Source organism: Charadrius vociferus, unplaced genomic scaffold (assembly GCF_000708025.1).
Source record: "Charadrius vociferus isolate BGI_N301 unplaced genomic scaffold, ASM70802v2 scaffold146, whole genome shotgun sequence".
NCBI classification, from domain to species: Eukaryota; Metazoa; Chordata; class Aves; order Charadriiformes; family Charadriidae; genus Charadrius; species Charadrius vociferus.
This window is the reverse complement of record NW_009649050.1, coordinates 273,613-296,897: the sequence shown is the minus strand read 5'-3', so window position 1 is coordinate 296,897 and position 23,285 is coordinate 273,613. Positions and strand designations below refer to the sequence as shown.

The 23,285-nt window shown below is 35.9% G+C and overlaps 1 protein-coding gene across 1 annotated transcript in view; it reads right to left on the bottom strand.

Annotated features, from left to right (window-relative positions):
* SYT4 (synaptotagmin IV) overlaps positions 1–21,988 on the bottom strand; it is a 63,227-nt gene extending 41,239 nt beyond the window's left edge. Inside the window, exon 1 of the mRNA XM_009887988.1 lies at positions 21,835–21,988. Within this exon, the coding sequence (XP_009886290.1) occupies positions 21,835–21,988 (154 nt within the window). The remainder of the gene's footprint in view (positions 1–21,834) is intronic.
* Positions 21,989–23,285: the final 1,297 nt, after the last annotated feature.

Here is a 23,285-nt window from a genome sequence, read left to right as displayed (position 1 = left end):
AGCCAAATTATATGCAATGTAACTACTAGAAGCTAGAAGGCAAGTTTTTCACAGTGGAACAATCCAGGGAACAGTTGGGTTAGTTGGATTTATTGCTCACTTGGCTGTATTCTTCCCTCTTACTCAGTAGAGGGTTGTGCAATTTTTTTCTTTGTCTGTATAGACTTTTACTTTTTGCTTTTAAATCATTACAGAGTCAAAATTGTCTTTTCTGTCTAAAAGTTATATGAAGGTAAATTCTCCTGCGCTTAAAAAGTAACACATATAAAAAGCGTATGTAGTATTCAAGTGTGTACATAGTCTACATTTGTATGTCTCAAACAAGGTATTTCTTTGCTTGTTTTTCCACTTGAGTAGTCAGGGGATTTCAGTTTCAGGGAGTCTTAAAGCTTACCTGGAAGTTTAAATTTAAACTGAACTGGAGTAAATAGACATCTCTGTATCACAGAAAGTTAGGCCTTCTGCTTTCAAGTGCTATCCCTTAATTCCACTGTGGTGGATTTGCCTTGGCAAACAGCCAGGACCCCACTGGGCTGCTCCCTCCCTCCCTTTCTTCAGTGGAACAAGGGAAAAAATAGCATAAAAAAGCTCAGTGGTCGTGATAAAGGCAGGGAGACTACTTACCACTAACCATCACAGGCAAAACAGACTCTACTTTGGAATATTAATTTAATTTATTGTAAATTAAAATAGATTTGGATAGGGAGAAATTTCAATCTCTTCTCACGTAGGCCTCCCCTGCAGCCCTCCACTTCCAAAACCTAAACATGGACACCCAATACATCTTCTTTAAACAGAAATGGAAAAAAAAAAAAAAAAATCTGAGAAGGCACAGACTGTTGTATTATTCAAAGTCACCAGAAGGCACCATTACAGTTAATCTGACAGTCTGTTGAACTGTATGAATAGGCAGTTAGATCTGGAATAAATGTCTGTTTGTTGTGTAATTCTTTTTTACATGCAATGAATATCACCAGAAAAGTCTGTTTTGTCCAAGTCTCTCTTTGACAGAATCATTTATTAGATGCAAAGCTGCTGCCTGCAGGTTACTATGCATGCAAAACAAATAAAATAATTGCATATTGTTAAATCATGGCAATATGAAAGGATCTGGAAATGTAAAAGCAGGCTGAGAAAAATGTTTAAGTGACCAAAACTATGGGATTTGCTGGAGTTCAGCTGTTTAAGAGAACTGGAAAATACAAACTCTCCACAACACTGAAGGTATTCAAGCAGCTTTTCAAATTACTTTTCAAGGATGCTGAAGTTAAACAGGGAGAAAGAAAAACACCCTCTGTGTCACATAAAGGGTATCTAAATGTATAACTCTCAGGGCGACAATCACAGTTAAGTGTGGGAAGAAGAGGGATGAGAATCTCACCCAGGTCTGCTTAACATTACCTGCAAATGTTAAACATTTTTAAAAACAGTGAAGCCCTGCTGATATCAAGTAAGGGCAGTGCCCCTGACTGGGACCTGAGTGACAGATGAAATACTAGGTAGTTTTTCCAGAAAAATCTCTTTAATGCCTGTTTTTCCAAAGTAATGTTTCTGTACCCATGGATCTACTGGTGAAAATCCCTGTGTTTATGCTATAGTGGTGTAAACTAAAAATCGCTACCACACCAGCACTGTTTTAGCCTGTGCCAGTTAGTGCTTTTCCAGGCAGTGCTCAAGCACAGTTTGCAAAATAGAAAGGGAGAGGGATTTTTTCCCAACAGTTATCATGGATGAGGCTTTTTTTTTTGGTGGGATAAGGCATTTGGAGAAGAGGGGTTAGACATATGAATGCAATCTATTTCACTTCATAATGTCCTCGGTTCATTTTATTTCCCAGTATTGACACAGTTAATGGACAAGGACAGTAGAACAAGTGCCAGTACTAGCAGAAAGGGCTGTGGGGAAGAATCTTACCTATTTCTCACCTCAGCCTTATGCCTAAACACGTAACTGACACAACTGAGGAACCTTATATGTATATATATTATACTGTAATTCCATTAAGAGTTAAACAACTCTGAGTTAAACAGCAGCCTGAAGTGGGAACTTGAGGGGAACCTTACCATCCTGATTGTCACCACTCTACAACATTAGAATACCATGTGAAAAGGGGTTGGTGATCTAATCCATATTATAACAACTTCAATATTTTTAAAAATGTTGGGTATTTGTTCTGGTTTTGACATATGCTGAAATAATTCCTGCCCTCAAAAATTGTGGTTGTCACATGACTAGTGATCTTGGGAGGACTAAGACAATTCTAACCTTTAAGCACAGTGAGCACTGAGAATTTCTGTATGCCAAATACACCAAAAAAAAAATGTTCATTTGAGCTGTTATGGAAAGGGGAACAAAGTATGGAGAATACTCCAAACCCCAAGATTTTATCCTTCCCCAGAATAATTGTCTAAAACGTTGACAAATTTTAACTACTTCTGCTTGTCCAGCTCCGAATTACACTTCTAATTGTTATACTGCTCACTATCACTGCTCACTATTATTAGTACATCTTACATTTGTATTTCCTGTTGCTTGGGGGAAATCAAAATAAAAATAAGAAAAAGGAGTTGGGTTGTATACAAGGACTGCGTAGGTAGAGATTTTCTGAGAATATGAGTTTCTCTCCAAAGCAGATGGGAGAAGGTTTACGTGGTTGCTCTCAGAATGCTTAGCTGAAGCCAGATTATGTTTGGCTTTTGAAAGGCTGTATCATTTATTTGTGGAATACAATCCACCTCTGTCAGAAGGCTCTTATTTGAGTAACTGTAATCTGAGCACATCAGCAAATCAGCACAATTGGAGTATTAAAACACAAAAATAAATACATGTAAGAATACTTAAAAGAAGGATGGGAGACCAAATAGTAGACAATGAGAGAGTGGAGTGCAAAGAGACAAATGCTGCATCAGAGGGGAAGGTGCATCATGGCATGTGGGGGCAAATAGGTACAATGAACTGAGAAGCAAAGTTGGACTCTGGGAACAGCGTTTGGGCACAAATGACAGATTGAGTGAAAACAAAATTTAGTAGGGCTTTCTGGACCACATTTGTTTCTCCGCTCAGCGTGCGGAGGAACTCACTATAGTGAGTAGTACTGCTCTTTGGAGTATCCGAGTTACTGCATCTACTACCCCAGTGAGACAAGATCCTTCTGAAATAAGGAAGATTAAAATTTTCTCCCTGCAGTCATACAAACCAGCAGCTTAACTGAAATCTTCAAAAATAATATCTTCCAAAAAATGTCTTTCTAGATGAGATGAGAGACCCAAAGAAATAAAGGTACCCAGATTTACATCTGATTCTTGCCTTAGGATGTCTCACAAGAAGTCTTATCTCAAAAACTTGGTTCCCATGCACTCCAGAGGAGCCTCTCTGTGTGTCAGATGCAGCTGCTAATCTTGGTCTGTTATCCACAAAGACAGGCTGCATCATGGAGAAAAAGAAAGGCCAGAGCCCCTACTCCTTAAACTGCAAGTGCCTGAGATAAGACATTTTATGATGGATTGTGATAGTCTAGTTAAAGCCCTTCGCCTTGCCAGGACAGCTTGCTTCACTGCACCAATCAGCCATCCTTTCTCTTACGTAAACTACCATGACTTAGGGTGATGGAAAGCAGGTTCATGAGAAGTCTGAGAGGTGAAAATGGAGACAGAACAACATGAAGGAAACAACAGGCAGGAAGGAGAAAGATACAATCAGAATGGCCTGGGTAAAACGAGGTCCTGCAGCACAACTGTGCAGACAGGAAAGAAATACAGCGTTGTTGCAGGTGGTTCATGCAGAGAACCCACTCAACCAGCTAAACCGAGTAGCATATAAGTGCAAAAAACCCTGCTCTCAAACACAGCTGAAAACAAAACTTTGATAATAGATTCTGACATGGCAAGGGATTAATGATAGAAAAAAGTGAGGATGGTGAGTCAGGCAGCTCTATTTGCACCAAACAGTGAAGGAGAGTGGAGAAAGAGTCTTTCTTATGTTCTTTCATATGCTGAAACTGTGTCCTTGCATAGCCTCATGCATGGTCTGTGAATAGCTACATATTCCAGGCATTTGAAAATACATTCATAATCCCCCATCTACTATAACAAAAGGTGCCTAATAAGCACCTTACTTGGGTAAATCGGGTATGAATACATGATGCAGCTGTTGTTATAGTAACTGCATGTTTACGTAGTGTTTCCATTTACCAAACATGAGACAAATTATCCTTCTTTCAAGAGGAGTAGACAATTACAAGAGCTTTTAGAGACGAACTGTGCATTTATAGTTTCTGCGTTTAGATGTAATCTGATGTGTTTTGCATCTGTATTTCCTCATCATAATTTGAACAAGTTCTATGACTAAAATTATACAGAAATGGGACCCTTCCTAGGTCTGATAGCATCAGGATGTCTATTATTACTGCCCTATTACTCCTACAAATAGTTTCTCTCCCCATGAAGAAGTAACACAGAGCAGTGATGAAAGAAAAAAATAGTGACCTCATGTTGTTCACACAAAAGTCACTTCCCAGTTAAGCATTTGTAAGACTTGGCAAAAATACCCAGCAATCAAGGTTTTCCACTGCACAACCCAAACTTGGTAATTATTATGTTATTTACCATTGAATGAACACACACACAAATATAAACATGAAGATTCCATATGAAACTGATAGCAAGAATAGGTACAGAAAGTATTAATTAAAGTGGTAGTTATTTAAAAAACATGGAGTTCATGATCCAGAAAAATGATTACCCTGGTTACAGAACCATACTCATTCAGTGGTGGTGGTAAATAGAACTCAAAAACTTGGGAAAAAAAAATAATAAATGTAACAAATACAAACACATGGCAAAATAAATATTACTTTGTTCAACATCATCACTGCAGAGAATGAGATGCCTGTATCACATGAGGATGATTATTAGCTTCATAATAAAAACACTTAAACTCTACATACTAAGATAAATTGCAAGCAGCAATATTTGAGTATTTGACTGAAATAAATAATAAAGAAATAAATAATCACTTTTAAGGAAACTTTTAATTCTAGGAAAAACTAGACTTGTTAAAGAGTTCTGGTAAAGTACTGATATTCATAAAGGATAAGCTGAATAGTCCTAGTAATTATAGGCCAGTTACCCAGACATCAAACTCAGACAACATAATGGAAAAGTCAATATGATTTTCCATTAATAGAGAATCAGAAAGAGAGGACTGTAATTCATGCCAGTCAATGTGGTTTTATGGAAAATAGTTTTTTTCAAATAATTTAGATTTCATTATTTGATAAGACTACAAATTTGGTTGATAAAGGTAGCTGTGTCTATGTAATACATGTGGACTTTCATGTGGTATTTGACTTGTGTCAGACAAGGAGATGATTTAAAAAAAAAATACAAATATTTATAGGTCACATGTTAAACGGGTTGTGAATTTTCTAATCAAATACTTTTAAGTGTTTGTTAACAGAAAATCATGACTGGATGGGCCAACATTCAATACACTTATTTCTTGTTCATTGACTGAAAATGGAATTGCCACAGAAAAAAACTTCTAGTAAAGGTGGGATAGCACATACGGGTCAGGCTAGCCAGTAGAATGATCAGAGTTGGTTAATTAGCGAGGGGCATTTGAGTTAGATACCACTAGGAACACTCAAAAACAAACTCATGTCCCTAGCTTCACCTGCCAGCTGTTGGCAAAAATTCCTAACAATAATGAAGTGGAGTAATAAACAGATAAATGGTAATTATACAACCTCTGCATGTGACCGTATTGAAACCAGTGATGGAATATTGCATGGATTTCTTGTGCTTATACCTTACGGAGGAAGTTATAAACTCGTGATGAAATGAAAAAGGAACAAACCATTTTGAGATCTACCAAATGTGCCTTACAATAGAAAGTGTAAGAGTTTAGATGACCTACTTTATCAAAATAAGATTGAGAAAGATGACATCTATAATTTGTAAGCTTGTCAAGGAAGCATAGTGCATAACAGGAGACTTGCTTAGTCAGACCCACAACAAGAAACAGTGGCTGGAAGAAAAAAGTAGGGAATTTCACTTTAAAAACTGTGACTAATTTCCATCTTAAAGGGTAATGATGATCAATAATCATTAGCGATCAATGTGATTGGCACAGAATGAATAGGTCAGAGACAGACAGAAAGTAAGATGAAATGATCCGTAGTTAAACATTGAGGGATTTGGCTTGATTTGAACTCGAACTTGTCGTAGCATTCCATTATTTGAACATGATAGAAATAGCATGCTATAAGAAGCTCAATATACAGCTTAAAATTAGCATGCCTCTAGCAATTGCATCTTATTTGTAATACTGACTATTTTCTGAATCATATGGCAAGAAATCGTACTTCCTGTTGTACTTCGCATATGGCTGTTTGTCTCTAGTTAAATCACAACCATTAATCTCTTTGCAAGATTTATCAAAGATGACATAAAAGGAAAAATGTAGAATTAAAGGTTAATTTAATGTTACAGACATTTTTAATGGTGATTAAGTATTAATGATGGCAGTTTATGAACCATGTTTAATTAAATGAATGTGGGAGATAGAAATCACTCTTGTATTTAGCTTTATTTAAGATTATAGCCTCTAAAGCTCAGAAGAAGTTATGAATAAACTTTCTTCTGGTCTCTAGTAAGGGTTGTATTTAACTAACATTGAACATAACTTCTATAGAGTCTATCAGCAGATTAAACCTGATCTTCACATAGCTTAAAAGTGGTGTGGTTTCACTGAAATATTTTTTGTTGAAGGAACTACAGCGAATGATGTCAGCTTCAGATCTGGTCCATTTGTTTCTGTGTGGGGTTTGGAGAAAGGGTAACCTTTATTCACCTGCGCCACACACTGCACACAAAGATGATGCTCATGCGATTGGAACAGTGAAGTAACTTCATTCCTTGAGAGGAAATGCTAAAAACATGTTTGCAAGATTGCAACTCCTGCTGCTCCAGTAACGTTGGAGTGGTTACTTCCAAAGAGTTGCATTTGGAATCTGGTCTCACAGGGGCAGTGATTTAAACATTGCATTTTAGCACTGTATGACAAATCTTTGTAGAATTGTACTATTGCAAGATCACAATACAGAAAACTACTGCAATAAAAATGGTATACAACATATACACTGAAGAAGTATTTAACCAAAATAAAAAAGGTTGAACTGAAAAGAAAGATTATGGCTATGCTCTCTTCACCTTTTACTTGCTTGGTTAACCAGGAAGGAATCATCATTATGAGATACATTCTGTGAATATGCATCACCATCTTGTATTTCCTTTTTTTTTGTCTTTGTGTCACTGATACCATACCCAGTTTCTTAACTCTGCAATCATTTTGGTGGCATTAAACTATACACATACATAACACAGGTATTGACCTGTCATCACAGTTCTGTACTGCTGTTTTTCCACTCCCAACAGATCTAATGTCTCTGAACAATTCTGTTCAACTATAGGTCCACTGTAAGGAATACAAACACTCATCATGTATAGAAAGATGTCTGCTTAATGGTATCAGATACCCAGGCTGCTCAGTTCCCCAGACTCCCGTTTGCTCCTGAGCTCCAGACAGTCTATATCATTTTGTACCTTTATTTGCAGCTGGGTACATATGTGTTTGCATATGGATATTTAAAGGCTCTTCTCTGACACCTCCCTTCTAGATCTCATTTTAAGCATGTTACAGAATTTAAATAGAATATGAAGTATTCAGAATACTTCAAAACTAATTATTCAAACCAGACATTGTAGCGAAAGTGAGGTGACTTATACAGTGAGATTATTATTGTTTTCACTCCAAAATAAGTAACTTAGAATTTTTATTCCACAGAGCTTGTCCAAATTTTTAATTCCTTATTTTAAATTATTCATTATATACATAAAAATAAATTAAATTTTCCATTACATATAGACATATATTAATACAAATAGTAATATTTGTAGGATTCTACAATCTAGTGCGCTTCTAGTAGATAATTGAAAAATTGTTACAACTTCGACATCACACAATTCCACTGATATCATCATTGTGTACCTTCTGTTTCAGACTGTTGGATAAACAGTTGTTACTCTGGCAAGTAACAATTCTTAATTTAGTAAGAATTTAGTTAATTTGCTGGAAGGCCTTGGAGAATTCCTTTGAAGGTTCTGCTTCTGCTTGCCTTGGGACAAAACTGATGTGACTGTTACTTCCCTGCACAACAGAGGTGTTGTGATCTTGTATTTATGCTTTGAGGCCCTAATATTAAAAGAATCAGGAATAATTTAGGCATCTGAGGGGAAAAAACACTAACAAAGAAACAAAAGGAATACTTCAGCAGACAGATTAAAGCACAGAAATGCTATGTGATCTAATTAAAATGGAGTCTTTACATATTGTTTTATTTCTTTATATTCAGTTACTGAATACTGATTTTTTTTTTTTTTTAAGCTACTGAGATTTCTTTCTTCAGCTATACTGCCTGCTATGTTATCTCTATAGAGGGATTAATAAAGAAGAACTTTTTGTTGGTGTCATATTTAGTGGTGCAAATATGTAATCTGGGAGACAATATAATACCTTCTGGAAATAAAGCTTGTATATATGCTAAAGAATGCAGGTGATTTGCAGTCTCTCATAACTGATTTCCAGCCTGCTTACACTGCAGTACATATGGCACCATGGGAAGTTTCTCCTCCAGCAAGGCATACCCAAGAGCTCCATATCCAAGAGAACATCCATCTCTCCTGTCAGACTGAGGATGTCACTGCTTGATAGTCCCGAAAGGAGAGCTGTAGTCAGTACTCAAGGAAAGTAACCACCCTACAACTGTATAGCTCTTGATACCAGTCTTGCTGCTTCTGATGGGGGTCTTTCCAGTGAATGGTCTGCATGTTGTGCAGCTGACAGGTGAGTGCTTGTTGGCTCAACACCAGAAACACTAATGTTTACTGACAGTTCAGCCCTGCGGAGTCCACACACTCTGGTGGCTCCAGGGCTGGATTTAGCAGTATTTCACATGTGAGGAGACCATACAACAAAATTCTGGTTTTCCCTTCAACGGTAATTGTCTTCTCTTTCATTTTCAAATACATACACATAGCGTAAAGTGATCAGCTCTTCAAATTTGGTATCTTTTTGACAGAAGAACAGAGAAACAAGAAGAAAAAGTTGAAGTTGTGGGTCAACATTTCACCATGATTTATGAAAACAGAGAAAAAGGAACTCCTTGCAACTCAACTTTAGCTCCCAACTCAGTCACTCGCCTAGTTGTCACTAACCTACATGGATATTTCCAGAAATACTTTTTCTTGTGAAACAAGAAAAGAATCAGCACAGAGATTCTTAAGGCTGGGACTGAAAAATGAGGTTTCTAACCGTGACATTTATGGTCATTTGTTGATACAATTCTGTTTCTTATAACCTTATTGGATAACCTTATTGGGACAAACTGGAACAGCACTCTAAATAAATGGGAAAAGTGGTAGAATTTGCACCATCTTTTAGATTGTCAGCCTAATGATGACCTACTACAGTCTGCAAATTCTGACTCAGACACTGACCAATACCATGAGATATTGAAGACAAACTTTGTTATGAGTCACATCAGTGTTTCCTTTTCCAGTGTTGGTCACACTCTGCATAAGAGTTTGTAATGACTTAAAGCCCTTAAATGTCACTTCTGAGTTTAACCTACTATGATATCTGTATTCCTAGACAAAGGTTTATTTAAGATGGTAAGTGAAGAATTAACTGAAAATAGGTTATGAGATTTCTGATTACATACTTTCTGTTTTCTGTTCTTATTTTACATTTTTCTATTGTAGGTGTTTTATAAATACTTCTTCATTTATGTAGCTAAGTGTCTGCTCATCTTTGTTGTCTATCTCTGAAATGATCTCTGCACTTTTTGTGAGGAGTGACTACAAATGAAGACAATCGTTCAAGGGAGGGAGTCAGTATTATTACATTGATTTAAACAGTAGCCTTTGTGGACCGGACTAACCACAAATTAGTATAAGGTTGAAAAAATCTAGAGAAACTTCAGCAAATATATACAATTTATCACATTTTCAAGCTTTGGCCATTTTTAAAGAAAGACTGGAAACTGGGTGCACATGAATATTCTTCTTATAGCTGTCAAATCCAAAATGATTCAGTCTGCTGTGGTCACTGAAAGCAGTGGTGGGGAGATTGCCCCAGTGCTGAAGTGCTCCCTCCAGAGACAAGATTGAGAAGCAGAGACACATCCCTCTGGAAAGACAGTATTGCTTTTGCCTCGTCCTTCACTCCAGCTCTTCTCTGGATTAAACAGAAAGCTTCTCATTTCCAGTGCTGTCAATCTGACACCTTTCACGAGTGTTCACTTTTCTGTAATAAAAATATCATAGTATTTACAAAATATAATAAAATAGAAACATTTTCTGAAGTCACACGTAGTTTAAAATAAGCCGGAGGGTTTCAAGCACTGTATGTTTACTCTAGATATTGTGTTTATTAGCTAACTAATAAACATGGTCAGTTTGTGCTACACCTTTTGACAGAACTGGGGCATTTTCTGGAAGTTATCTACCTGCTACCAAACTTGGTGGTCTCCTATGAAAAGAAGTTTCTTTGTGTTCTGTTGGAAATAAGGGAGGGAGGAGGGGTGTTCAAAGATTATTAATAAACCCTGGTCCTCAAAAGCTCTGGGTGCTTTGCTCAGAGGAATTTGGCAGATCACAAATCTTAAGGAGTAGACATAAATCAGATTGTTAAAAGAATTCATATCACAACAGCAGAAATGTTGTAGCCTGCAACTCCTACTTCTACAAATCCATAAAAAGATCTCCTTTATACAGGAAATTTGCACCAATGTAATCCAGGGTCTAATTATAAGCCGATATAGCTATATTGATCCAAACTCTTCCATTCATTTTAACAGAACCAGTTTTTTATTTGTTTCTCTGTTCCAATTTGAAACAGATTAACAAAGTAAAACACTTCTAAATCAAACGACAGGACTAAACACAGGTTGATGCCAATTTAACAGTATTAATATATAAATTAACTTAAGTAATTTGATTTTTTTTTTCAGAAATTCTTATATTCCTCAGCTCTACTGAGGTTATATCATTCTCCTTTCCTCCTTTATTTATTAAGTGGATATGTTAAAAAAGCAAACAAAAAAAAAAATTCATCACTTAAATATTTTCTTGTACAACACTGGCAAACTGATTAAAATGAAAGAAAAAATTAGTAGACTGTTTTATATAAAAAGATACCTTTATTTCAATAACATTTTTATTCAGTTTGCAAATACAAAAACATTTCTCTTCATATTTCCTACTGAATAAATTATAGTTACTCTGCTTTACATTTGGCTTTGTCCCAAAAGTGTTTGACAATTCAGTTTCCCAAGTGTATTACAAGGAGATGACTGAGTCAAGAACCAAACTTGAATTCCTAGATATTTATTTTGGTGTTTAGCCATACATCCAGGCTCTCTAAATATAGAGAAATGTTTCTGCTATATCAAATCTGGTGCTCATCTAAGTCATTAATATCTCTGAAGGTGACCCATGTCAGCTGGTTGCAATTCTAAATGTACTTCTCTATTGCAACATGTTTTGCTGGATGTTATTTTGAAATCTCTTGGTTTCATCTCCAATGGAACTAAGAGTTAAGGAACTTCACAGAGAAATGATAAACACGACCTTAAAAATACCGACATATCAGTTTTGAACTACATTTAATGATCATCTTTTTCGAAAAGCTCTTGTTTTTGCTTAATGAAATGGAGTCAACGCTCCACTCCCATATGTATTATCAACCTGTGTGATATTTTGTATCATGGTTCCTTCCTCAGTAAAGAAGTCCTAATGACATTAACAGACCTTTCAGATATAAAATTTTTGTACACGTTTCGGAATGTAACATGATATTTAGCTCAGTGACGTACCCTCTGTTTGGACAATGATTATATAGCTTTCAGCCATTCTTTCAACTCATTCCTTATGTAGCCTAACATTTTGAGTGGATTTTGCTTCAAAAATAATAAAAATAATTTGATGATGAAACCAGTGGTTTAATGAACTGTGCAATGTGAGGACCATAGTTTTTCTGGGTGGTATCTTTTTTCCATTTTTTTCCTTAGTGGTTACAGTTGAAGCAGAAACCAATAAGCAATTTGTTCTTTCTGTTCCACATTATCTTGTCCAATTCTGTGTGTCTGCATCAGTGACTATGTCAGCAATATTATCATTGTCTTTGAATTTTGTCCTTATTAGCTTCATAAGAACATGATTTTGTAGAGAAGAGAAAATGAAAGTCTCCTTTGCCTTAAATGTTTAGTCATTAGTGTGTTTCAGTGATTTAACCATTAGCAGGGACTATCAGCTTGCCTGTAAAGGGACTCATTATTTCACCACAAAGGGATGTCTGGTTTTCTTAAGATTAGACTTTCTGATAACTACGACATAAGAGTCTGTTGTATATACAGAAGAAAATGAACATCACATTAAGTATTTTGTGACTTGATAATTACTGGCAGTTAAGTTGTACTTTGGGGTGATCTTGCATCTACAGCCAAAAAGGTTGACCACAAACCAGCTATGCATATTGTTCAATTATTATTTTTATCACTTAGTGTATACTGAGGAGTTTCACTGGATCATGCTTTGTTATTTTTAGTGTGTCTGTCTAAGCATCTGAAGAGTAGTAACAGTTAATGACTCCAGAGTTTTGTAATTGACACTGCAGTAGTATAAATGCCTGTATGGCTTTAAATAGCAGTAGATTGACAGAAGCATGTCACATAGAGCACATTTGGATTGTGAGAATTTGGATTGTGAGAATTTGTTCTGGAAACAACATTTCTTTCTATTCAAGGTGATGTTAATTTCCAACTGCCTGCATATTCAACAAAGATGATCCAGCGGACATCTTTGACGATATCTATGCTAGTAAATGAAATTAATCAGGATCTTTTCTCTCTCCTGAAATCAAGGTGCATGCCTGTCTTCCATCCATATATCAAGCTAGGAACTCATATCTGCTTCCTGCAGCAGAGAGTGGTCTGGTCCAGACTATCTTGAGTAACTCCAGTAAAAACTGATCTCATCAGTCTACACAGAGGAAGCTGGTATAGGCATCTCCTGATGATAATGTTCCATGCTTAAGTAAGCAGTATTTGAGATTAGAACCAACAATACTGTCCTGGTTGCTTGTAAGGACCCAACACCAATAAGGCAGTGAAAAGTTACACGTTCCACAGTGACAATCAACATGTACAGGAGCCTACTGGTGTCTGAAAGGCAGTTACAGAGACTACAATGCCAACTCTTCTGTTTTGGGGCAGATGGTAAAAAAACATCAAACAACAAAGTGTGGCTTAGTGTGTACAGGCTGGACATGAAGAAAATCATTCTCACTAGAATTTTCCAGAGATCTTGTTGACTTTCCATCGTTGGAGGTTTCTGAGATTCAGCTAGACAATGACACAATTGGCCTTGTCTAGTGTTGGCAATAGTTCTGCTTCAAGTGGGAGATTAGGATCCTGTCAAGAGGGATCCCATCAAATCAAACTTTTTATGATTTGTATTTTTATGTATATTTATGACAGTATTAGAAACCACCTTACATAGCTCGAAAGTGACAATGAATCTCTAGAAGATTCTCCTAGTAGATTGTCCTAGAAGAATCTCCTAGTAGATCCAGGAGTTTAACTGATGTCATCACTAAAATCCTGGTCTTGGATCAAGGTTCAGGCTTCACCTTTGCTGGTATATGCTGCTGTACGTTCTATTTTGATAGGGGGGCTGTGAAATTTTGCCTTATCCTTCGCTGGTGCATTTTGTGATTGGATACACCTCTTTGGAAGGAAAGAAAATGTTCCTTTTTCTTAAGAACTGCTGAGGCTGGGCAGACAGAAACTGCACATGGGGTTCACCTTCTAGAATATGAGGGATGAAGATGATCCATGTATGAGACTAATCAGCACCTGCAGAGCTATGGACTGTACAGAGAAACTAGTTCGGTGTAACTCTGAACATCATTGCCAGTTAGTGGACTGAGGGAAAGGCAACAGGAAGTGATCTGTCCAGAAAGACGGAAGTTGGGGATTTTCTTTTTATTTTGCCTTACAAAGTGATCTGTCCAGAAAGAGGGAAGTTGGGGATTTTCTTTTTATTTTGCCTTACACAGCATAGCTGAGTTTTCCTATCTGGTATCTTTGTGATCTATCACACTAAAACTTGGCTTTAGATGTTCAGAGATGTTTTGTCATGCTGATCTTAAGAAGATGGGCCTATCAGATCCACTTACTTCCATCACGTCATTAAAGGTATTGCTTTATCTATGGGTAACAGATGTCTTTTTCCTGAGGTTCATCCTACAGACAGAGATAGACTGCTGAAGGTTTATTGCTAGTGACTGAAGGGGAGAAGAAACAGATGTTCTACCACTGAACATTGTTTGATTAGAAAGTGAGGACAAACCATAGATTTTTGGTAGGTAAGTGATACGTACATTGGAAATCTTAGTGGTAATAAGAGATTTAAAACATTTAGATCTACTGGGAAAGATTACAAATGGAGATGAGGTAGGATAGGGAAGTCAAATAACAGGAAAATAACAATAAATAAATAAATAAATAAAAAGACAGACTTTAATAAACCTTGTAGATATGATTACAGAGAGGCTGAGAAAGTGGTCAAAAGATGTTAAAGCAAGGTGATAATTCTGCAAATATAGTAAAGACGTGTGCAGAAATTATTGTGGAATTGACTAATTCAGAAAAAATGAAGCTATTTTTGTCTCATTGGTAATCTTAAACAGAAGAATAAACAGAATATGTAGTAAATGGAAACTAGGTCAAGACAAACTATTTTCTGACTATGTGGAGATAAACACAAATCACAGACGAAGACCATGAAAGCAAATTAATTTATTATTACTGAGCTAAAAAGAGTATATCAAGGAGAAGCCTTCTGTCAAAGAGGGAAAGAAATTATTGACAGATATAGACAGCCAGGATACGTAATGCCATTTTTTTAAAAAGCTTCACTGAAAAAGGCTTCACTGAAAACAACTTTCAGACATTTGATTAAATGATAGGAAGCTATTGCATTTAATTACAGCATCAAAGGAATAATATCCAAGGGACAGAAAAAGTTAAACTACTCAATCAAGTCAAATGTGTCTAAGCCGTTATGTAAGAAATCTTTCTGTCATTAGGATTGAGAATGTCTGGAAATATAAATACATATATTTTTCTTTATTTTATAAAACATTTTTTCTTATATATATATATAAGAAAAATGGGTAAGCTGGGCATTGTGGGTCAGTCACTGTAATTTCAATTCTGAGAAAAATGATGGAACACATAACCAGTGACAGATAAAAATGTAAAGGAATAAGGAGATGATCAGCATCCATCACAAATTTGCCAAAAACAAGGAAGTCAAAGCCATGGACATTACTTCAGAGAATTTCTTCAAGATTCCCTATGGGTACAGATAGCCTAAACGGTTGTTGGATATGAGAGAGTTTGCATATTAAAAGTAACAACCACACTGAGCTAAAAAGTTAGTATGTCAGAGGAGAATATCAGAATTTAGCTATCAAACTGAGGCAAAACCCATGATGTTGTTCAGTAAAGAGTGGTGGGAAGAAGACATTAGCTGCAGTAGACAGATTGATCATGACTTGGTAGAGAGAGCAGTTCTGTAGAAAAAGCTCTAAAGTTTAGAGTATCTGTAGTGGAGAGAAATAGTAGCAGACTTAAATTACAGCAAGGATGATTCTGTTTCAATATTAACTACAACTTTTTAAATCAGAGAGATCATGAAGTATTGAAATAGACTGCACAAGGTGGCTATGGTTCCTCCAACATCAGAGGTCTTTAAGAAAAAAATAGACAAATATCCATTAGAAATTACATGGAAATAGCTGATCTTTCCTTAGAGAAGGAAAATATGTTGGAGATGCCTATGATACAAATAATTTCTGTGCTTCAAGCATTGATACTTGCATGCATAACTGATTGTGTTGACCTCTACTCCTGGTGGACAACAGAGATGTGCTGAATCACAGAATCACAGAATGGTTAGGGTTGGAAGGGACCTCTGGAGATCATCTAGTCCAACCCCCCAATGGTGAAATATTGTTCTTGCAGTTATTCTAATCTGCCCAAAGACACAATCTCTTAAAAGAGTTCATTCTTTCAAGATCAAGGACTAAAAAATGCAGAATTAGACCTAGGTTCTAAGGAAAACTTTTTTTTTTTTTTTTTTCTTTCTGTCATACGGGGCCCACATCAAACTTTGGGGTTTTTTTTTTTTTTTTTTAAAATATATATAACTAGCCACAGTTAAATAGTCTACTATAAACTGTTTACACAATTGGACATAGACAAATCATGTGGGGTTGATAAGATGGCAATAGTGCTTTTGCCCATATAAAATAGGTTTGGATAGGAGCTTTTTCATAAACTGGGATGTGGAGTCCATTTTTCTGTAAGTAGAGTACATGAATGAACTTCAACCGCTATTCCACTCACTATGAGAAAAGGTTCCATAACAATATGCAACATAATGTCTCACCAGCCATTTCATTGTCCATCTCTGGTCTCATCATAAACTGCAAGAGCAAAAGCTGAGTTGGTTTGCTTACACATCAGAAACCTTGATATCGAATTACAATTTGAGCTTACATGCCTCTAATAGGTGTGTTAATGTGATGACAATAATAATAATAATGGTAATAATAAGAATAGCACTTTGCATCTCTGTAATTGCACTCTGATTATACCAACAAGATTTACAAACACTAATTATATGAGCTTTTCAAAGCTCTTGTAACAAACGTAATAGGCCCAGATACAGCAATTACAATCATACTTCTCTTTCAGCACGGATTTTCTTAAGACTTGCGCATAATCTATTACAAAGAAAATACAGGGATATGAGCATTTTGGCAAAAACTAGTGTGCTGAAGATCTAGATATTATTTTTATTCTTATTAAGCTACTTCTTTTTCTTACATATCATTGTGTCAACACACAATGAACACTTTAAATTTTTCTTTCCTCATTTGCAAAATAAAAGTTTGCAAATTGCAAACTTTGCAACTCATTCATAATCGATATAAGTAGCTTATTAAATATTAATTTGTTAAAAAAAGCTCAGTATCTTTACTTTCCTCTTCACTCTACGTTCAGTGTTTTATGTAACCTGCATGCTGTTGTTTCTATCATGTGACAGTTTGATTTCTATAGCATACTAATATGTTTAAAGTAGCCATTATGCAAATACCAAAGCTGAAATTTACTTCATGTAAGTATTTTATTTCAACGCGCGGTATACTTTTTGCACAATTCCTCACATATAAAAAATGAATAAAAAATAATTCTCAAAACTATAGGTGAATATGCATTGGTACTATGAACTAACTTTGTGTTTTAAATGTGGAGCATTTACCTACAATCTGCTCCAGGGCCACACTTCCTCATGGCATTCCATCACCCATTTAATTTCCTTCAGTGCAGTGTAATCCTTCTACAGAAACATTTTCTCCCTCCCTGCTGCCCTTTATCTCTACTTTGCCTTTTTGGAGTTAGACCTTTAGATTTGTCAGAAATAAGACACATTGCTTGAAAGTGAACATTTTACAGCTCAATGTTGCTTTTGTATATTTTTAATATTGTTTTATATCCTCAAGGAAATTTTATGTGATCTAAGCCAAGGTGTCTGAATTAACATCAGATCAGAGGTCTTTTTGATATCTTGGATCAATGAGTAAACTTTGTGGTAAAAAAACATATACCATGGCCCATCAGCTTCTGCCATTTGTGGGAAAGCAGAATCTGCTTGGTTACAGTCATGGACCAAATTCTATATTCCTCTAGTACCATCAATGATAACTGAAGCAAATGGTCGTATTATAGGAAATTTTACAAGACATTAAGTTCGGCTGATACAGTCCATCCTACGTCACCCTTTTCTATGCCTTTACACCACTGCAGTGTAAATTTCTGGAGGGTTTGATTCAAAGAATTAAAATGAATAATTTCCTAAAATTACATTTCTTTCATCAAAAAAATGAATAACTTAAAGGTTTTTCCTCTCTTGCCTTTATTTTTAGCAAGGAAAATTAGAAGATGTATTCTACTTTTCTTCTACTTCATTTAAATTTTGGTATTACACAATTACAAGAAAAAAATCTTCCTGTAACTATAAAATTCTGCAATATTTCTAGAACTTAGATATAGCTTAAAGTAAACACATAGATACACATACAGAAAACACAGTCCTTTGCTGATTTAAAAACTACCTATGTTTTATTTCTGATCTGTTTAAATCAATCCCATGGGTAAACAGCAACATAAAATGTATTTGGCTTAATAAGAACTTCTTATCCCAACAGCCATATTAGGTAATTCCTTATTTCTTGTATGTCTTTACATAGTCTGCGTTACAGCAGAAACAATGCTAATAAATATTGATTTGAAACAAAGTAAAACCGAAAGATATCCCATATAACATTTTGTAAAACAAGCTTAAATTCAATATAAGAAAAAAGTTCCAGTGAAACAAAAAACCAAGAATGTCTTTCTGTATTGTGATAAAATTTACGTACTTTGCTAATAGACAATTTATTTCACTACCTTAATAGGGCTTTGAAAAGAAACAGTTCACTACATTTAGTCAGTACTTGCATCCTGGTTTGCCAGAATTCACCAAAACTCTTCCAGTATTAAAATGGACAATGTATAGACATTTAAAATTAAGTATTGAATGTTAATTATTAGTGCAATTTGAAGTGATTGGAGGTCTTGGACTAATGTATATCTGCAGTGAATAGACATAAAAGCATATACTATTTCAAGTGATTCTGATTTTTACAAGAATACCAATTCCATTTATGAATTCTTTGCTGAATCCATTTAAACAAAGGCCGATTGTAGCAAACTGAAGATTATTTGAACTGGTTGAGAATGGAGGAATAGGCTTCTAGTTGAGTCTTATTGAAGTTTTGTTGCCAATTATGGAAAAGTCTTACTGCAGAAATAAACTCTACGGCAAAGGAAACAAAGGCTCAGCCTGATGTCTGTATAACAGGGTGTGAGGAACCCTGCAAATGACAGAATGTTTATTTGAAGATGATGAAAAAATACACCCAGGGAGCAATAGTCAAGAATTTAACAATGTGTGTGTGAGTTGCTCAAGGGTTTGCTTTCAAAATCACAACACCAATTAATTTAGCAAAGCACCAACTGAAAGGATTTCAGTCCAAAAAAGTGCTTTCTTTTCTGAAATTACAAAAATAATAAAGACCGTTTCTTTAAAGAGGCATTGGAGTCTATGGAAAATGGCGTTGCTGTGACTAGAAAATACGAAAGGAGAACCTGTGGTGGGTTAAGTATTTATCATTGTATTAGGATATTAGGAAAATTTTAAAAATGTTTTTCTTCCAGAAAATGTACCTTCTAATGGTGGCAACTGCAGAAGAAGCTAAATCACAACAATTTTGTGTCCATCTCTCAGTTTACACTGTCACAGATGGATCAGTACAGCAAGACAAACAACCTTGGTGCTACCACATTTTACTCCACCGATGGAGCACCTATGGTTTTGGAGGAGTCCAGACCTTTCTTGCTATGCCTGAAGAACAGGACTACTTTGGAGTTTGTTAGAAAGAGAGCGCTTAAAGCTGGTTTTGTTCTCAAACTAAATGTTTGTTACATTAGACCACTGCTGCTGTAGACATCTAAGGGCTCACCAACATCTGCAGTCAAAAAGTGAGCATTGGAGGGCATGCAGGTATTTCTGGACAAATTATATGACTGATCTGACCTCAGAAAAAAGACTGGCAAGTGCTCCCGTTTTATACTCACAGTGTGCTTAGCCTGTAACAGGATGTATTCTGAGTGTTATCAACATGCAGAATTGATAAAAAGGAATAACAATTAGTACCTGTCTCTTGGTCCTGAATCCAGTGTCCTCTAAAGCTGATGAAATGATTACCTTTGATTTACAGAGATAGAATGGGGATCTTGATGCAGGGAGCAAAAACAAATAAATATGAATTGAAGTGCTTTACAATAGACAAATAACATGAGCCTGGTTCTCCCTGGCAACCCTCTCTGGCAAATCCTTCTGTTGTCTTTATCTGATGTATTTGCACTGTTCTGAGTTCATTTTAGCTTTTCCTAAAAGACTACTCCTACTCCTCTGGAGTGGTCTACTTTGTTCGCTTTCAGTCACTGAGCTCCAGTGAAGGTCTTACTCAGAAAAAAAAACCCAGAATATGAAATAAGTTTGTGAGGGTTAAGGTCAAAGTAATGCATCTTCTCACAAATTGTTTATATTCTTTCATCTTTTTCCGGCAAAAGCAGTAATTTCTTTCACATTATCTAGATTTCCACCTCAGAAAGTCTGAAACCCTACAGTTCTATAATATTTAATTCTTAAGTGCACATATATTTAAGCAGAAGCAAATCCCTTCTGCTTTCAAAGATGCAGTCAATTAAAGTTTTTGCTCCATCCTTTTAAATGTTGTGTTGTCCCTTCCATATTTGCCAGAGGAAGTGAGAGAAGAAATTTGTATGCCCCTGTGTTTCCTGGAGCATAATCCACAGCACTGCTGGTAGGACATCGAGTTAAATCCTGCACCCTGTGTGTGTGCAATTATCATGCCCTCAGAAAAAGCACTTCAGTTTTTAGAGGGACACAGCAAGTTAGGATGATGTATAATATCCTCCTCATGGGCTGGTTTATATTGCTACATTGCAGAGCCAAAGTGCTATGCTTTTTTTTATTTTTGAGTTTAGTTTATTTTTTTCATAAGGCAGTCTTTTCAAACCACACTAGTGTCCTATACTTAAATCTATCACAACATTTATTTTAGAGACCTCAAATTTGTGGAATCAATTGGATGGCTTATTTTGTGATCATCTCTCCCTCTTGTGGCTGATTTCAGCAAGGAAAAGGACTGTTATTTAGAATTAAATTGAAACCAGGTAACCCTGATTATTATCTAGCATCAAGATGTTGCTAGCTACATTTAAGTTACAGAGTGTTGCAAATTGTTAAGGACATAATTTGATGCTCCCCACTTAAAGGTGTACATTTACACTTGCATAGTGCAGAAATATTATCATCTCATTAGACCTTATTCACCTTAACTCTCACCTGTTAAATGACTGTATAGCTTATAATGATCAATGGATGTGTGTAAATGAAACATTTTTTAAAGAAAGCTTGCAAAAGTGGGATTATTTTTTTTTCATTTGTATGAATGCTGTCAAATTAATACTAATTTCTTCCTAGGGAAAAAAAAAATATACTAAATATCGTTGTATGGTATATCTTATTATAAAGCTGTATAGAACCACATACTGCCTCATTGCTTACAGTAGCTGCAAAGGTTATGGATTTCTCCTAAGGAGAAAAATGTATTTTCAGAAAGCTATATCTTCAGGTTCTTCCCCTCACATATTTGCCATTCTTTTATACAGACCGAGTTATACTGTTTTCCTGTCAGTTGTTTAGGGCCTTTCACATGGCATTCTGAAAAATAAAACATGCAGGGAAACAAACAGCTGCTCTTGAGGGAAAAAAAAAAAAAAAAAAAAAAAAAAAAAGAAAATAAAAAAGACAAAACAAAAACCATACAACAAAGAAACCAAAATTTGATAGTATAACCATAAAACTGAGCAAGAAGGGGACTTTGACTAAAATTATGGATGAGGTGGCTTGGGGCAGGGGCTTGTACATGTGTGAGAAGGGACAGATCTGCAGCAATAGTTTTCCTTCAGTCCATGTTTAGGTTAACAGCCAGATGTTTTGATGGGTTTACAGAGAGGTGGTGGCAAAACAGTTATGTTCTGGTGACCTGGACTGGATCTTCTTTCTGGACTCCGACCAACAGCAGATTCCAGTTGGTCCAATGCGAGTCGACACCACTCAGCACACTGGGAGCTAAACATGGCCAGCAGCAATGACCTCTGCATCTCTTCTTCATGCCATAGAGCCTATAGATAGTGGGGTGTCTGGCTACCAGACCACAAAGAGAATTCTAAGAGTTTTTTAATTTCCCAGGGTGTCTAAGACATTCACCCAGAATTGAGATGTCTAACACAGAACCTACTTATCTCCTTCTGGAGGAATTGCAGAAAATTGCTGAGTTACTTTATTCTCAAAGAACACTGGAAGTGTATGCAGGGACTGATGAATCAAGCTCCAGCGGGTGAAATTAACCTTGGAATTACAACACATTTGTGTGTGTATTAACAATACCTCCACTAACTCCTTGGAACCTAAGTCTGATTTGTAAGAAGATGACTACTTTTACCTCCTAATCTAGCTCTGATTCCTACCCTGATATATCTTAAACATGTCAGCTTAATGGTCAATTTAAGTTTGCAAAAGCTAGGGACATACATTGCAATATAACAGCTTTGAAAAGGGCAGGCTACCAGTCCTCTTGAAAAGAAAGCTCAAAGGCCAGACAAGTGTTTTCTACAAAGTATGATCGCAAATAAAATAAAATTAAAAAAAATCATGTTTTTCAGGAAAGTTGTCAAAGAAATCAGGATTTCCCAATAAAGTATTCTAGTTTCAGTGATGAATAGTGGAACATAAACATTCCTGATAATGCCATTAACATCCTTTTAGTGATTTTCAACTTTTTCACTTGAGAGTTGTGGCCTGACATCACTTGTTCATCTACTTAAGTCATCTGTTACTCACCATGGCAACTGGGAAATTACTTTACATCAGTGGTCTGAAGTATAAATGCATTTCTTGTCCTTTCTGTGTTCTCTAGGGTGAGGAAACAAGGGTTGTCTTACATCATGGAAACAACAAGGTCTGTAGCCAAACTTATTTCTGCATGAGTAGAAGTTTTCCAATCATACTTCATCATCATTAAAAATAGCATTTGTGTCAGTTTCCTCATATTCCCCTTCTTGCTTCTAGTTTCATCATTTCTAAAAGACATTAGCCTCAGCCAGAGGGAAAGTTTTTCCTTAAGCTATAGCCTGCTTTGCTGGGAGATTAAAAGACTAAAATCTTGACCTTCTTGTTTTTGATCCGTATTAACGTAGTGGAGGGAATTTTGGTCTCAGGGTCTGTAATTTTATTCCTACAAGGAATAAAATGAGACCTCTTAGAGATTACAGCATATGTGTTTGCTTGTCCAGGTCTACCCATGGCGGTATATAGTTAGTATTTGCAGTTGTTCAGTTAAGAAGATCTAAGCTAACTGAAATAAATGGCTCACTTGAAATTGCTCAAGTGGCTTGGCAC